At 37.1% G+C, this 16,145-nt stretch overlaps 2 protein-coding genes across 2 annotated transcripts in view; both read left to right on the forward strand.

Annotated features, from left to right (window-relative positions):
- The window catches only part of IPO11 (importin 11), a 179,041-nt gene that overhangs the window by 125,617 nt on the left and 37,279 nt on the right, over positions 1–16,145 (forward strand). The window lies entirely within an intron of this gene.
- On the forward strand, positions 443–2,311 carry LRRC70 (leucine rich repeat containing 70). Its single transcript, XM_065875520.1, has one exon. The coding sequence runs from the start codon at positions 443–445 to the stop codon at positions 2,309–2,311; it is 1,869 nt and encodes a 622-aa protein (XP_065731592.1).

A 16,145-nucleotide genomic window follows, 5' to 3' on the forward strand; every position in this document is an offset into this window, starting at 1 on the left:
GAATGTGTATAATTCCTAAATTATAATGTTGTTTAATTGATATTAGTTAGACTTTAAGTTGATAAAGGGGCATATTATATCCAAAGATCTTTATCCCTGCATCATCATTTGTCACTTTAGTTTTAGTCAGTTGTAATATTTAAGTTAGCAAACATTTTATTTTGCAGTTCATTAAATTTGAATTATCATTTTGTCAAACAGTGGGTTAATGGTCTGGAGGTGCTAATAATTCTAGAACGTATTTCAGCCTTACTGTTTTATGCTAACACCATAGTATGATTCATGATATTTAGTATTATGGCTGATCCTAATAAAATAGAATAGAGTATAGAATTTCTAGTATTATAAAACTTTCATTTAAAGAACTTTTTGATGATTTAAAGTTTTACCTTTTCTTTTTATAGCCAATTTTGATACGAACAGAAAAACCAAGAACAGGGCTATGTGTGGAGTACGTTTTTCTCTGCCTTGCCTACGACTGTTTCTACTTGTTACCTGTTATCTTGTGTTATTATTCCATAAAGAGATACTTGGATGTTCGTCTGTTTGCCAGCTCTGCACTGGGAGACAAATTAACTGCCGTAACTTAGGCCTTTCAAGCATTCCTAAGAATTTTCCTGAAAGTACAGTTTTTCTATATCTGACTGGAAATAATATATCTCATATAAATGAAAGTGAATTAACTGGACTTCATTCTCTTGTAGCATTGTATTTAGATAATTCTAGCATTGTGTATGTGTATCCAAAAGCTTTTGTTCATTTGAGGCAGCTATATTTTCTATATCTGAATAATAATTTTATAAAACGCTTGGATCCTGGAATATTTGAGGGACTTTCCAATCTTCGTAATTTATATTTACAGTCTAATCAAGTATCTTTTGTTCCAAGAGGAGTATTTCATGATCTAGTTTCAGTTCAGTACTTAAATCTACAAAGAAATCGCCTCACTGTCCTTGGGAGTGGTACGTTTGTTGGTATGATTGCTCTTCGGATACTTGATTTATCAAACAATAAAATTTTGAGGATATCAGACTCAGGCTTTCAACACCTTGGAAATCTGGATTGTTTGTATCTAGAAGGTAATAATTTAACAAAAGTACCATCAAATGCTTTTGAAGTTCTTAAGAGTCTTAAAAGACTTTCTTTGTCTCATAACCATATTGAAGCAATACAGCCCTTTGCATTTAAAGGACTTGTCAGTTTGGAGTATCTCCTCCTGAAAAATTCAAGAATTAAAAATGTTACTAGGGATGGGTTTAGTGGAATTAGTAATCTTAAACATTTGATCTTAAGTCATAATGATTTAGAAAATTTAAATTCTGACACATTTAGCTTGTTAAAGAATTTAATTTATCTTAAGTTAGATAGAAACAGAATAGTCAGCATTGATAATGATACATTTGAAAACATGGGAGCATCTTTGAAGATTCTTAACCTGTCATTTAATAATCTTACAGACTTACATCCAAGGGTCCTTAAGCCATTGTCTTCATTGACTCATCTTCAGGCAAATTCTAATCCTTGGGAATGTAACTGCAAACTATTGGGTCTTCGCGACTGGTTAGCATCTTCAGCCATTACTCTAAACATCTATTGTCAGAATCCCCCATCCATGCGTGGCAGAGCATTGCATTATATTAAATGGACTGACTTTACAAATTGCGTTACATCTTCAACAAATGTATCCAGAGCTTGGGCTATAAAATCTCTTCATATTCATCACAAGACCACTGCATTAATGATGGCCTGGCATAAAATAACCACAAATGGGAAACATTTGGAAAACACTGAGAGTGTTACTTTTTGGGAACGAATTCATACTTCACCTGCCAGTAGATTTTTTCAAGAGAATACCTTTGGTAATCCATTAGAGACTACTGCAGTGTTACCTGTGCAAATACAGCTTACTTCTCCTGTTAACTTGAACTTGGAAAAAAACAGTGCTCTACCGATTGATGCTGCTTCGGTGTCAGGGAAAACATCTCTAATTTGTACACAAGAAGTTGAAAAGTTGAATGAGGCTTTTGACATTTTGCTAGCTTTTTTTATTTTAGCTTGTGTTGTAATCGTTTTTTTGATCTACAAAGTTGTTCAGCTTAAACAAAAACTAAAGGCACCAGAAAACTCAGGGGAAAATAGACTTGAATACTACAGCTTTTATCAGTCAGCAAGGTATAATGTAACAGCTTCAATCTGTAACACTTCCCCAAATTCTCTAGAATGCCCTGGTTTGGAGCAGATTCGACTTCATAAACAAATTGTTCCTGAAAGTGAGGCACAGGTCATTCTCTTTGAACATTCTGCGTTATAATTCAACTGAATATTGACTATAAGAAAACCTCAGTGTCACGGACATGAATAAAACTGAAGCATCCTTATAGAATTATAGACTTTATTTGGATATATAATGAATTATATGAGCTTAGCATTAATAAATATATGTTTTTAATAATTTGTGAATACTGTATTCATTCAGCAAATATTTTCTTTGATAATCACTGTATTAAGTAATTAATAATAACTAATGTTTCTGTGTACCAAGCAGTGTGCTAAATACTTCATATATAACATTTAATCCTTAAAAAGCCTTATAAGGTAGTACTATCTACATTTTACAGGTAGGGAAATTTAGACAGAGTGAGTTTAAGAAACTGTCTCAAATTCTCACAGCTTGTGACACTTTTTAGGTCTGTCTGATTCCAGAGCCCATGCTTTTAATTTTATACTATACTGCTGCCTGAGTGCTAGGGTTATAATTGTGAATAGCATGGACATGGTTCCTATTCTCAGTGAGCTTGAAATGTAGAGGAGGACACACATGGTTATTGTACAGTATGATAAATACTGCACTTGAAGGTACTCTCTTGTATAACATATGTGGAGGTAAGAGATAGCTTTATGAGAAAAGTGACATTGAAACTGGATTGCAAAGGCTAAGTAGAAATTAGCCCAGCGACAGAGAGCTGAGTAGTAGGTAGAGGGTTGAAGAAATAGAATACTGCTTTTCAGGAACTAAAATTCAGTCTAACTGGAGTTGTGAGTGGTATATTATGAGATTTGCAGCTAGAGAGAGAAATCAGGCAATGAAGGATGTTGTAATTTCATGTTTTTCCCTAGGGCAGCAGGGAGCCATGGAAGGATTTTAAGCATTGTTAAGGGAACCTAATGCTGCTGTTTGGCTACACATTCAGGGATTCTTTTTTTTTTTTTTTAATAAATAAATTTATTTATTTGTGGCTGCACTGGGTCTTCATTGCTGCATGCGGGGTTTCTCTAGTTGTGGTGAGCAGGGGCTACTCTTCATTGTGGTGCACAGGCTTCTCATTGCAGTGGCTTCTCTTGTTGCAGAGCACAGGCTCTAGGCACGTGGGCTTCAGTAGTTGTGGCTCGTGGGCTCTAGAGTGCAGGCTCAGTAGTTGTGGCGCACATGCTTAGTTGCTCCGGGGCATGTGGGATCTTCCTGGACCAGGGCTCGAACCCATGTCCCCTGCATTGGCAGGCAGATTCTTAACCACTGAGCCACCAGGGAAGTCCCAAGGATTCTTTTAAACATTTAGCATTTGGCAAATACAAACTGAAAGTGCACTCTTTCTGGAAGGAACAAGACTAGAAACAGGATTAATCTGAATCTCCCATGCAGTAATCGCTGATTCATGGGAGAGATGCTGGAGCCCTGGACTGGGATGGTGGCAGAGAGGATGGATGGATTCTAGAGCTACTTTGGAAGGTGACTTGGTGATTGGCAGAGGCATGGCAGGTGAGGGAGAAATCAGATGTTAGGTTTTTGGAAAATATTTGCCCTTAGACTACAGGCAACATTTTAGAAAACTCTTGTTTATTTATAAACCACATAGAGAAGTAAATACACCTGTTTTAATCACTACTTAGGTCAAGAAATAGAACATTCAAAAACATATATGTGGACATTTCTTGAACTTAAGAATTATAGAAATAACCAAGTGTTTAAGCTTTAAGGTGGAGGGGGACCCACATGTAATAAGGGCATTTTTACTCCATTTCTTACCCACACCACAACAAAAACAGTAAAATTTGCCATATTTGTTTTTAAGCATTGGCAAAATGGGAAAAGAAAGCCTGGAAACCTTTTACAAGGTTCTGAAAATGAGCTTTGATGTTAGGTCTTCCTACCAAGTTGGTCCTTCATGCACTTCCCCACATCCTATTGTACTTCTTGTTCTCCCTTGTTAGAAGGATCCCACTCCTTGCTTGTCTTCTGTTACTGGGCCAGACTGGAAAATGTATTTATGGACTTGTAATATGTTGTGCTGCTCTGGACTAAGAGGAAAGAGAACGGGGTACGTGAAACCAAAGAGAAGGTTGTTCCGTTTACCGGTTAGACTTTGTTTTTATGCATCGCCTACTGAATAGTAACTTAATTTTTTTCCTTCTGAGAAGGCCCATTTTATTTCTCGTTAAAACTTTTTCTTTTCTGTTATTGGACTTGCTGATAAGGCCTTAGGTGAGTGGGGAGGGATATGCATCAGTTGTCTCAAATTATTATCTAGTTTGTTATTGATTTCACAGTTATGGAGCAATATTAACAAGTGATGGGCCCATGGTTTTCAGTATTGTACTGTCTCAAGTATAGTTTTTTAAAAGTGCCCTCTATTTCTAGTCATCACTCTACTGAAGTTGGTAGGCTCTTGTGGCTGCATACTTTAATGTGAGAAGCCTTGTGGGTTAAAAGATAAATATGGAGAAAGCAGCATGAATGAAAGGAATGTATAGTATGCGTTCTACTGGTCCAAATGTGCCTTGTTTCATTGTTCCTGACTTTTGAGGCATCATGTGACATAGTAGAGGGCACTATATTTTAGTGGAAAGTAGTTTTTTGATTGTCAGTAGTGTGTAATTGTAATATACAGTACTTTCCTTTTATCTCCGTGTCTTCCCGTATGTCTTGAGTTTCCAGTACCTGAGCATAAACCCTTGCCTGTTCTTAGTTTGGATATTGGCTTTGGAAAATCTAACGTTTTGCCAGATACCTTCTCTGGTACTCTTCCTAGTGTTAATTCTATTCTTAATACATAAGTTCACATTTTCTTTGTATTTTGTTTGAGGTCCCATGGAGCAAATATTTTTATGTTCTAGTTCAGTTTCCTCATGTTTTGGCTTTCAGAACCCCTTTTCTTAAATCATCTGCTTCTCATCTATGAAAGCCTCCTAAGGCATTGTCTTCTAGAATGGGGACCTGTGTGATAAAAGAAGAAAATATGTATGGTCTCTACCCCTGATTCTTGGCACAGAGCTCCTGAAACCCTTGTAATTTCCTAAGTGATAAGAACATTAGGAGCATCTTTTGTTCTGACGAGGCAGCTCTGGGGTGGGCTCCTAGACTGAGGTCACCAAAGACACTGAGCCATGGTTAGAGGTTTGGAATTTTCAGCTCCAAGCCCCATCTTTCACAGAGGGGAGATGAGCTGGAAATGGAGTTAATAATTGAGTATGTATGTAAGGAATTCTCCATAAAATCTCAATAGTAGGGTGTTCAAGGAGCTTCCAGATGGGGGAACACATCCACATCGGAGGGGTGATATGCCCCACCTCCACAGGGACCAAAGCACCTGTGCTCAGGACCCTCCCAGACCTTGCCCTCTGTAGCTCTTCATCTGGCTATTCATCTGTATTCTTTATCATATATTTTAGTAAACTGGTAAACATGTTTCCCTGAATTCTGTGATTTCTCTGGCAAATTAGTTAACCTAGGGAGGAGTCATTGGAACCTTTGGCATCTGAGGGACTTGGGGGGTGGCTCAGTCTTGTGGGTCTGAGACCTTAACCTGTGGGATCTGACATTATCTCCAGGGAGATAGTGTTAGAATTGAGTGAAATTGTAGGTCATCCAGCGGTGTCACAGAGAATGGCATGTTGGGAAAATCTTCCACACATTTGGTGACCAGAAGTAAAGTGTGCTGTGAGTAAAGAAGACTCACAGAAGAGAAACATAGTAGGGAAGGACAGGGTTTCTCCCTACTCGGGAAGGAAAAATCTGAGTTTTTTTCCATTCAGGACCATACCCTCCTGGAGTTTCACTCCTACTGTAAATACAACTAACCAGGTAAACTCAGGCAATAGCATTCTTAGCAGATGGAATCCCTCCATGGAAGTCCTAAGACTAAGAAAGTGTTTGTCAAAAAGAAGGCTGGTATAGCTGGAGAGTAGAATGAAAAGTTAGGTGAGGTCAGAGAGAGGTAGGCAGCAACAAGGTCAGATGGGGCTGAGTAAACCATGATTAGGAGTTTGGATTTTTATGTGTAATGGGAAGTTACTGAAAGGTTAAACCCTTACTTACTTTATTTATTTATTAAAATTTTTTTAACATCTTTATTGGAGTATAATTGCTTTACAATGTTGTGTTAGTTTCTGCTGTATAACAAAGTGAATCAGCTATACGTATACATGTATCCCCATATCTCCTCCCTCTTGCATCTCCCTCCCATCCTCCTTATCCCACCCCTGTAGGTGGACACAAAGCACCAAGCTGATCTCCCTGTACTATGAGGCTGCTTCCCACTAGCTATCTGTTTTACATTCGGTAGTGTATATATGTCAGTGCCACTGTCTCACTTCGTCCCAGCTTACCCTTCTCCCTCCCCGTGTCCTCAAGTCCATTCTCTACGTCTGCGTCTTTACTCCTGTCCTGCCCCTAGGTTCTTAAGAACCATTTTTTTTTTTTTAGATTCCATATATATGTGTTAGCATGTGTAAAACACTTACTTTAAAGCAAGCAAGACATCAGATTTTGCAAAAGAGCACTGTGTAGAGAATGAATTAGAAGAAGCAAAGAGTGGAAGGGTCCCTATGTGGGAAGTTATGCAGTAGTTCAAAGTAGAGACAGAATTGACTTGCAGCACACTGTTCACAGCAGGAATATAGAGAAGTCAAAAAATTTCATAGATAAATGTGACAGAATTTGATGATAAATCGGGTTTTTGAAGGGTAGATGAGAAGAAAGGTCAAAACTGAATCCCAGGTTCTGGCCTGAGTCATTGGGTGCTTAGAATTGCTCTGTAGTCAGATAAGGACAACTGGAAGAGAGCCTGATTTTGATTTTCTATCTTGTTTTGCTTTGTTTTTGTTGGGAAGGCATTCAAAAGTTTGGTGTTGGCTACCTTAAGTTAGAGATGCTTGTGAGACTGCCAAGAGTGGATGAGGAGGATGTAGATGTAATAGGGTTCCAAAGCTCAGAGAGGTCATTGTGAGTGCTAGCAGTATTTAGGAGGAATTTGGCAGTGTGCCTGAATGAGGCAGGTCTAAATAGCAGGCATTTAACTCATTTTCCCTGTAAGAAAAATCTACATAAGGTTTTTGGTCAGCTTGAATGTGTTGTATTTACAAAGCTGTAGCAAAATAGTCAAATGCTTATTATATTGTTAGTTTAGTTACATATACATATTTTAAAATAATGTAAATAGAGAGATTTTTTTCCCCTGTTATTTCGTGATAGTTTTATTCAAATGCTTCATGTAAATCTTTGACATCAGTGTTCTCATCATCACAGCCTTCCCTTCTGATCACATAACACTGTTTTACAGAGCACATTATCTTCATTTTGGTCTGAGCAGTGTGACATACAGTACTTCTCCAGAAATTTAACTCTAAGCCACAAGTATCTTTTCATATAACGTTAATAACGTTAACTAAGTTGGCTTTTTCTCATTTATCCTGAAGATATATGTTCATGATTGCCTTGTTATAACTTGTATAGCTCTGTTTTCAACAATGTCCACCATTTATAATGGTGAGGTCGTGCCTCCAACCCAATAATTACTAAATCTCTATTAAATTCTTTTGTATCACTTAAAAAAAAAAGTTTGTCAAGTGACTCATATAAGCTTTGAAAATAAACATTGATTGGGTTTTTTCAGCCTAATGTCTTTTCCAAACAGTTCTGTGCCAGTCATTGATCATCTTCTTTTTAATGGAACCTTAGTATATCTTCACTGAGCAGTGTTTCTTAAAGCATAGTCTTCCTCTTGAAAATCATATAATATGGCAGTTTCTTTTCATCCCACTGTACATAGATCATTGTAGTTACTTCTTACTGTCTTAAAGTTAGCGGCTTGCTTTTTCCCCCCCACCTCTATGCAGTCAAAAAAGAAAAAAAGTTAATTGGGGGAATGGCTTATAATATGTAAGGATAATTGTTGTATAAACTTTAATTTTAAAATAACTTAGTGAACTTCCATTATGAACTTTTTATCCTTTTATTTCCTTGCCCAGTATTTGTCAAGGGAACTAGATTTATTAATACATACACTGTTCCATGACCACAAAGAGAATTAACTGTGTAGAAAGGATGTATGTTTCCATTTAAGTGACAGAAATATTTCCAGCCTAGGTCCTGGAAAATAGAGAGGGGAAAAACCTGAGTTTAGTGTAAATGTCACCACTTTTATAACTTCCGGTGTAGTAGGAGTTCTGGAATAAGACCGATAAATCAAGGCTTTTTTCGTTTTCCTTTTTCTTTTAGTAAACTGCTGTTCTTTGCTTAATATTGTTAATATAAGCAGAAAAGTATAATTTACAGAATATTTTATTTGATTGTGGCTTTTAGTGCTTAAAAACTTATTTTCTTAAATTACCTTAACTTCATTGACCCTCTGACTTAGGATTTAATGATGTGAGTGGGTTCAGATATTATTACGTGCAGTGTACAAATAGTATAATTGTTGTCTGGTTAGAGCAGAGAAAATTTTAAAGTAACTGAAGTTCTGATTTCTTTCTTTCTTGGGCTTGCTACTGTGAAAAACTTAAATCATCAATTTTCGATTATAAAACTATTCAGAAAAAGTAACTGAAAATTTGGTGTTTCTGCATTCCTGTTTTCCTCCAAGGCCCAAGGGAATGAAGATGTGATGTAAATGTGTAAATCCATCACTTACAGAGAAGCTATTTAAGGCACAGGCTCTATGATGATGGATCAGTTAATCTAAAAACTGGAAGTGTAAAATGCTTACTAGAAAAATACTAATAAAAATTGGATAAGTGGAAAGAAACTAGAGTCCTGTTCACATTTAACCTAATATTTATTGTTTAGGCTAACCAAATGAATATTAGAATATTTCTTGTATTTGTGCCTTTGGGATTAAAAATTTTGCACTATCTTTCTAGGGGCATTTTGTTTTCTGAACACCTGTGGTTGGGTTCATAGTGATACAAAAGGACAGAAATAATTTTAAGCAAGCGTGATTTTTTAAGTTGGGTGAAAAACACAAAGATGGATTTTTTTTTCTTTAGTACATAGTTTTCAAAAGCAAGAAAAAATCACTCTCTGTGAAGTTTCTGCAATTCATATATTCTACAGATACTGTTACACACCCAGAAAATGTCATACCTTTAGGAAATACTAAGTCAAGATTAAGAGCTGTAGTTTTACTCACGTGCATTTAACTGAAAAAGAAAAGTTTACTAAAAAGTATGTGGAATTGTTTTAAATGATCAGATGGTCTTTACCCACTGAGTAAAATTTTTAATGCTCTCACCTACTTATTTATTGTTTGTGTCTGTATATATATAGAACATCAATTACACATACTTGAAGAACAAAGCAAGCAGATGTTTAAAAAGGCCGGTCTTCTTTCTGTAGCGTAGTTGTACCTCTGGTCTGTGCAAATAAATTAATGTATCAACCAAGTATGTAAAATAAGAAAAGGAAAAGTGTGATAGGTAAAAAGGAAGATTACTAATACTTCTTGCCCTTCAGTTTTACTTTTATTCTCTCCTTTCATCCTTGATGGTAAACTTTCCTTGAATTTTCTAAGATGAATGTTTCAGATGTAGATTCCAACACAGCCACCTTCTGTTCTATTTTCTGCCTAATGTCAGGTGTAGACTGATCAATTGTAATATGTTATCTACAGCTTAGTTACCTATACTTGTAATTTTAAAAAGAAGTAAAAATAATATTGTTTAAAAAAAACAAGGGAGGGCAGTTTTTGAGCTTTGGGGATCATAAATTCCTATGATTATTTATTGCGTGTTCACATGATGCATGTTACCCTAAGGGACATAAAGAAATAAACGTAACACATGGGCTCTGCTTCATGTTACTTACCATCTTAGGGAGAGCAGGCATGCAGGCATGAAAAATTAAAGGACATAAGAAGAAAGTAATAAAAAAGGTGCCACATGAGTGGCACGCCAGATGAGTAGTGCAGAGGTTTTATGCTATTGGAAATTCAAAGGACAGAGTGCTCAATTACAGTGAGGTAAAGAGTGGTCAAGGGAAGACTTCGTGAAGAAAATGTGAATTATACATTGAATAGAAAAAAGGAGGGAGAACATTGTGAGGAGCAGAAAGGGAGTAAGCAGTTATTGGAGTCAGGAACTTCTGTATTCAGGAGGTGATGACTTAATGCCTGAGAGCAGTGAAAGGAAGAATAGTTCAATACCACTTTGGAAAGGTGGTTTTAGTAGAGCTTGCTGAGGTTCTCGATAGGCCTTGAAAGTTCTTAAATTAAGGAGAAAGAAAAGAAGGCACCCATTTGCCTTCTTGAAGCCCTCAATAATAAGGGAATGAATAGAATCAGTTCGGTCCCATTTAGCATTGTGAAATGAAAATAAGTTTATATCAAATTTGGGATTCCTTTAGGAGAAGCATCTATCCTAATGCAATAAATAAAAGATAAGTTAACTTGAAAATTCTAAGATCTCAAGTGGTGGTAGAATGATCCAGTCTCTAGAGGCCAGTGATGAGGATTAGAGAATAGTAATTTGCCAGTGCTTCATGAGCACCATCCAGACGACAGGATGCTCTGACTTAAGCCAGTAAATACTGGGTCGGCCAAAAGGTTCGTTCAGTTTTTTCCGTAAGATAGCGCTTAGTTAAGTCTTTAACTTCATTTGAAACAATTTTGTTAAGTTGTATTCTGACAGCTGTCATATCAGCGTGCATTAAAAAAAAAGCATCAGGGCTTCCCTGGTGGCGCAGTGGTTGAGAGTCTGCCTGCTGATGCAGGGGACACGGGTTCGTGCCCCGGTCCGGGAAGATCCCACATGCCGTGGAGTGGCTGGGCCCCTGAGCCATGGCCATTGAGCCTGCGCGTCCGGAGCCTGTGCTCCGCAACGGGAGAGGCCACAACAGTGAGAGGCCCGCGTACCGCAAAAAAAAAAAAAAAAAAAAAAAAATCAAAATTGGTGAATTTTTGTAGCCATTTTAATATTGAAGATGGAAGAAAAACAACATTTTCGGCATATTATGCTATATTATTTCAAGAAAGGTTAAAAACTCAGCTGAAACGAAAAAAACGATTTGTGCAGTGTATAGAGAAGGTGCTGTGACTGACTGAATGTGTCGAAAGTGGTTTGCAAAGTTTCATGCTGGAGATTTCTCGCTGGACGATGCTCCATGGTCAGGTAGACCAGTTGAAGTTGATAGTGATCAAATCAAGACATTAATTGAGAACAATCAACGTTATACCACACAGGAGATAGCCGACATACTCAAAATATCCAAATCAAGCACTGAAAATCATTTGTACCAGCTTGGTTATATGAATCGCTTTGACGTTTGGGTTCCAAGCAAAAAAAACCTTTTGACTGTTTTTCCACATGCGATTCTCTACTTAAACATAATGAAAATGTTCCGTCTTTAAAATAAATTGTGACAGGTGGCGAAAAGTGGATACTGTACAATAATGTGGAATGGAAGAGATCGTGGGGCAAGTGAAATGAACCACCACCAACCACACCAAAGGCCAGTCTTCATCCAAAGAAGGTGATGTTGTGTATATGGTGAAATTGGGAGTCCTCTAATTTGGGCTTCTTCTGGAAAACCAAACAATTCCAACAAGTACTGCTCCTAATTAGACCAACTGAAAGCAGCAGTCGACGAAAAGCATCCGAATTAGTCAACAGAAAATGCATAATCTTCCATCAGGATAACGCAAGACTGCGTGTTTCTTTGATGACCAGGCAGAAACTGTTACAGCTTGGCTGGGAAGTTCTGATTCATCTATCTTATTCACCAGACATTGCACTTTCAGATTTCCATTTATTTCGGTCTTTACAAAATCCTCTTAATGGAAAAAATTCCAATTTCTCTGGAAGACTGTAAAAGGCACCTGGAACAGTTCTTTGCTCACAAAGATAAAAAGTTTTGGGAAGATGGAATTATGAAGTTACCTGAAAACTGGCAGAAGGTAGTGGAACAAAACAGTGAATACGTTGTTCCATAAAGTTCTTGGTGAAAATGAACAATGAGTCTTTTATTTTTACTTAAAACCTGAAGGAACTTTTTGGCCAACCCAGTAAGTCAGAAACCTGTAAAATTGAGAAAGTCAGTTATTCAGGATATCATAACCTGATTTAAAACAAAAAAGGAACATCTCTTTTGTTGCTTCATTTCTTTGCCCTTTAGTTGTTTAAGTTCCCTGAGGTGGCCATCTTTTTTATCCCCAGGGCTTATCAGGATGTCTAACATGTTTTGTGAGCTCATAAAATGTCGACTAAAGTGAATGAACTTGACCATGGTGACCTATATACCAGGAAGAATTGGCCTAGGTAATGTGACCACTTACTCTAATCACTTCTTTCTTCATGAGTTAATTGGTATCCTGGTATAAATCCACCTCTTATTAATACTCAGTAAGCCAGTCTTCTGAAGTCTGCTCATGGGAGTATACCAAGATAAACTTCTGGCTGGAATAATCAGTAATCAGTGTTTTGTTTTTTCTTTAAGCTCCTGAATGTTGTTTTTTCTACCTTGCTGTAGAAAACTGCGGGTTCCATATCCATGGATACAGAGGGCCTACCGTACTACACCATTTTATAGTATAAGGGACTTGAGCATCCATGGTTATCGAGGGACCATTGTATAGACTAGCATGGAGTTTGGCTGTCTCTTTCAGGGATACTAGATTGCCGTGCCCTAGTTAATGTGAACTGCCACTTCGTGGTAAGCGCTGACTTTGGAGAATTAAGAGTTGAGTGAGATTTAAAATTACATGGTTTTCTCTGGCTACCTTTACTTCTCCCACATTATACCAGACACCAGATTTGAATGGATATACACAAGAAGACTACTATTAGGAGATGATACACTGAGAATTCTAATAAAGTATTACTCGTAACTCCAGTATGTAATACATATAAAAGAAAAAAACTGAGCTTTTTTCATAAAAAAACAAAAACAGTATAATACCTAGTTCCTGGCTTGTATTTAAAGAAATAATGTATATAAGATTATCAAAGTACAATGACTTTTCTCCTTCCCTTTGTTCCTCCAAACCTATTGCTATTTCATTCCTGGTTTCCAGCTCTCTTGATTGTTTCCATTTTAGATGTCTAATTACATTTTAAAGCATGTAATTCAGAAAGATTGTATATTACAAAAAGCAAGATTTATTCTTAATTTATAAAGTACAGGGTTGAGAATATTGTGTGGATAAAAAGGGAAACAAATGCTTAATATTCAAAAAGAATCATAAAGAATACTGTATAAAAATTTTATTTTAAAGGCTTCGTCTTAAATGTAACATTTACACATTTTTGTAATACTTTAAAAAGGAGGAAAAGAATTTGTAACTTCTTAATGCTTATTTTCTTTAAACATCTGTATGCAAGGAAAGTACAAGCCTCTTTTAGGTTTTTGTTACCTGTATTATTTTGGGGTACTTTTCCCAAACTGCTTAATGAGTGGTAATTGAGTTGCATCCTTCTGAGTGCTTTTTGAAATTGAATACTCTGAAGATAATTTTTGTTTAACTTCTCCTTTTATTGATCCCAAAATATGGCGTAGAATCTCCTTTTCCACTCGTTTTCTTCAGTCCGTCTCCTTTTCTAGAGTCAACTCTTTTCATTCAAAGCCAGATTACATACCTTTCTACTCTGTGCCATAGTCATTTTCCCCTTTTCTGAACTTGAAGTCCAAGCCTCACCCGCTCTGGCACTTACTAAGTACCCCAGGGTAAGCATGGTTTCCCCCGTCTACTGGAATTAATCCCCCCTTTTCCCCTGCTTTCCCCCAGGCTAGATCTCTGCCTCTTGTGTCCTTTTCTGTGCAGTATGGGTGACATTTCAGTGAAAAAAATGACTGACTGAGGTTGCCTCACCTCCCTTCTTCACCCCTACAAGACAGTCATCTAAGCCTCTCACTTGGTAGAGCTAGAAATTCAGCTGGAGGCAGGGGAGGGAAGGAGTGTGAATCACAGTGATCACATGACTGACTTCTCCTCCAAGCCTGAATAAGCATGGGCCAGGACAATAGTCTTTCTTCCTGCCTAGCATGTGCAGGTAGAGCCGAGTTTGGACCTATATCTTCTGGCCTGTGTCCAGTCTGCTTCTGTGAGTATCCTTATCTCTTCTTTAGTTTGATTTTAACACTCATTTTTGTCAGTCATTCACTAATACTGTCTTCTGGCTTTCTGTAAACCTCAGGCTCCTGAACCTGTTAGATTTCTCTCAGAACTTTTCAAGCTTCATTCTGGTTCTAGCAGTGTCATCTAAATAATCCGATCATTTATGAGAAAGGGGTGAAGTTACTGCCTTTGGCAAGAATTCTGCAGTCAAAAGTTTACCTTATCCATGCTGCAGTTTATCACAATCTGTTCTGAGCCTTCAAGGCTCATTCTGTAAATGTTCATCTCTGAATTGAGGCCCAGTGCTGTAGCACCGTACCATTTTCTAATTATGGCAAAGATATAACTTCTTACCATCTCCTCAGAAACATGTGTGACCATGCTGGTAGCCCCAGCATTGATCAATATGATAATTTGAAGTAAAACATGTAAACAAATGAGCTGGTTGTCAAATTATACCTTTTTTAAATCTCTCTCTCCCCTACACTGCCTTATAATTAACATTCACACACATAGTAGAGCATGGCCACACGTGGGTTGTCAGATACCTGTTAGGAAAATTCATAATCATTTTGAGAAAATAGTACTCAGAAATTCCATCGATTTCTTGGGAAATTTCTAGCCCTAGAAGGTGTGGGGTTGATCTTGGAGGTGATCTGAGCAGAGAAGGCAGCTGCCTGAGTCCCTAAATAATATTGACATAAAGGCCTGGTAAAGAGCCTTGGAAGCTATAGAATACAGGGCTTTTGTCTTTTTCAACTAATTGAAATCAGTTGTTGATAGCTATCCAGAATACTGCTCTGTTAAAAAGGAATGTCAGGCCCTGCCTGCCTTAGCTTGCTATGATGGATTAGTGGTGAATTAACTCTGCAGTGGGAAGGGAAAATGGCTGTATTCCTTGCCATGTATCTGCCATCCCCGAGTCCAATCTTCACTTTACAGACAAGAATACCAACACCTAGAGAAATGACAGAGAGTGGCTGAACTTTTAGTGCACAATCTTGGTTTCTAATGCTTTTTAAAAATCATTTACTTTAATATGACTTTTAAAAATTTGACATGTAGGTAATTTACAGTGTTTCAGCTAAACAGCAAAGTGATTCAGTTATATATATATACACACACATATATATATTCTTTTTTAGATTCTTTCCATTATAGGTTATTACAAGATATTGAATATAGTTCCCTGTGCTGTACAGTAGGTCCTTGTTGTTTATCTAGTTTATATGTAGTCATGTGTATCTGTTAATTCCAAATCCCTAATTTATCCTTACCCCCCTTTCCCCTTTGGTACCCATAAGTTTGTTTTCTATGTCTGTGAGTCTATTTCTGTTCTGTAAATAAGTTCCTTTGTATCATTTTTTTAGATTCCACATATTAAGTGATATCATGAAAAAAAAAAAAGTGATATCATGTAATATTTGTCTTTCTCTGTTTACCCTACTTCACATAGTATGACAGTCTCCGGGTCCATCCATGTTGCTGCAAGTAGCATTATTTCATCCTTTTTTATGGCTAAGTAATATTCCATCGTATATATATGTACCACATCTTCTTTATCCATTCATCTGCAGATGAACATTTAGGTTGTTTCTGTGTCTTGGCTATTGTGAATAATGTTGCTCTGAACATTAGGGTGCACATATGTTTTTGGATTAGAGTTTTCATCTTTTCTGGATATATGCCCAGGAGTGGGAATCCTGGGTCATATGGTAACTCTGTTTTTAGTTTTTTAAGGAACCTCCATACTGCTCTCCATAGTGGTTGTACCAACTTACATTCCCACCAACAGTGTAGGAGGGTTCCCTTTTCTCCACACCC

The sequence above is a fragment of the Phocoena phocoena genome, chromosome 3 (genome assembly GCF_963924675.1).
Source record: "Phocoena phocoena chromosome 3, mPhoPho1.1, whole genome shotgun sequence".
Classification (NCBI taxonomy): Eukaryota; Metazoa; Chordata; class Mammalia; order Artiodactyla; family Phocoenidae; genus Phocoena; species Phocoena phocoena.

Excerpts from the sequence above, each read along its gene's own strand:
- LRRC70 (XM_065875520.1), top strand. The coding sequence starts at position 443 with ATGTGTGGAGTACGTTTTTCTCTGCCTTGCCTACGACTGTTTCTACTT.